The sequence below is a fragment of the Orycteropus afer genome, unplaced genomic scaffold, assembly GCF_000298275.1.
Source record: "Orycteropus afer afer isolate SDZICR_OR568_19922 unplaced genomic scaffold, OryAfe1.0 scaffold00574, whole genome shotgun sequence".
Lineage (NCBI taxonomy): Eukaryota > Metazoa > Chordata > Mammalia > Tubulidentata > Orycteropodidae > Orycteropus > Orycteropus afer.
This window is the reverse complement of record NW_006922161.1, coordinates 1356787-1358331: the sequence shown is the minus strand read 5'-3', so window position 1 is coordinate 1358331 and position 1545 is coordinate 1356787. Positions and strand designations below refer to the sequence as shown.

The window sequence follows — 1545 nt, the reverse complement described above, 5'->3', positions numbered from 1 at the left end:
CCGATGGGGGGGCAGTCAGACGCCAACGGGGGGCAACAGACCTGATATGTGTAGGGTGACCAACCGTGATACAGGTAGGGTCAGAGCCATACCCTGGTGTGCGTAGTAGGTGAGAACTAGGCTCTGACTCTTGGGGGGCAAGGGTGACAGAAACCGAGGTGGGGGAGGGGTGAGAGCCAGACCCCAACTTGGGGGGAGGGTCAAATCCCAACTGAGGGGGTAGGGGACAAGGGCCAGACCCTGACACATCCCACAGTACCTGGCATGTGTACCCCATTTCACAGGTGAGAGACCAGGTGTCCGACAGCTCATGCAGCCGGGTTGGTGAGCCCAGTGGGAACCCAGAGTTCCACCAGAGCCTCTCAGCACAGCCCTCCACCCCCAGGGAGGGGCGCTGACGGGCCCCGTCGGTCCCAGGCCCCTAACCTGCACCCCTGCTCAGCAGCTGCTGGCTGACAGCTGTGGGCTTGGAGCAGGCCGGGAGGTGGCCCGCACCCCAGGGGTGGCCGCCGTGGGACAGACGGACACGGATGATAAGGAGCTGCTTTTCTGGGGGACAGCCAGGGACAGGACAGCCAGCGGGTGGGGGAGGTGGAGGCGCGAAACAGAGGGCCGCGAACGGGAGGCGTTTGTTGTTAACGGTCTTTTAACTGCAGCCGCAGAGGGGAAGAGAGGCTGTGGGCTCCCTTCGGGGCTGGCAGTGGTGCGGCTGCGACGATTCCCTTAATGTGGTTTTTGATATAGAGCCCAAATTAGCTCTAATAAAAAGGGATAATAAAGGCAACTCTTAGCCCAAACGAAAGCCCTCCTAGCTGTCAGACTGGGGCCATTATCAAGAGAAAACTGCGTTCTCATTTCAATTAACCTTGTTTGCACCCACCACGTCCGCACAAATAACAATAACATTAACTCAGGGCGCTGGTGCAGTGGCCGCTCACTCGAGGCTCGAGCCGGCGGCTAATGAACCCGAAACTCGACGTGAGCCTCCAAACTGCTCATGACAGAGTTTAGAGGCTCTATTAGGGAGAAAGATGCTGATTCTCCGTAAGGCCCTCATGGGGAAAGCTGACGAGCAGAAGCGTCCCCTCTGCCGCCCCGCCCCGCACAGCAGCCCCAGCCAGCCCCGCCCCGCCCCGCCCCGCCCCGCACAGCAGCCCCAGCCAGCACCGCCCTCAGCTGACAGGCGCTCATGGGGCATCTGAGCCGCAGGCCGCCCCACCTGCCCGGCCCACAGTGCCCAGGCCTTCGCCTCCCTCACCAAGGAGCCCGCCCGCAGCTTCAGGAAGGGACAGGTGCGGCCTCAGCCTGGGGGCCCCAGGGCCTCTGACTGGGGATGGGACAGGGGCGAGGGGAGCAGGGCCCAGGGGCTCCACACTGACCTTGTCCTTGGAGACGTGGTGGGAGAATGGGCAGGTCCCATCTGTCTTCTTGCAGGTGCCCCGCAGGAACCTATGGGCAGGAGGGTGAGCAGGGGCGGGGGCGGGGCGGGGGGGGGCGGGGGGGCCGGGGGGGGGGCGGGCACCTGGTGCACACGGCCACCTTCTC

At 63.8% G+C, this 1545-nt stretch overlaps 1 protein-coding gene across 1 annotated transcript in view; it reads right to left on the bottom strand.

Moving 5' to 3' along the window:
* ZC3H3 (zinc finger CCCH-type containing 3) overlaps nucleotides 1-1545 on the bottom strand; it is a 93542-nt gene that overhangs the window by 27622 nt on the left and 64375 nt on the right. Inside the window, exon 8 of the mRNA XM_007956134.1 lies at nucleotides 1380-1449. Within this exon, the coding sequence (XP_007954325.1) occupies nucleotides 1380-1449 (70 nt within the window). The remainder of the gene's footprint in view (nucleotides 1-1379; nucleotides 1450-1545) is intronic.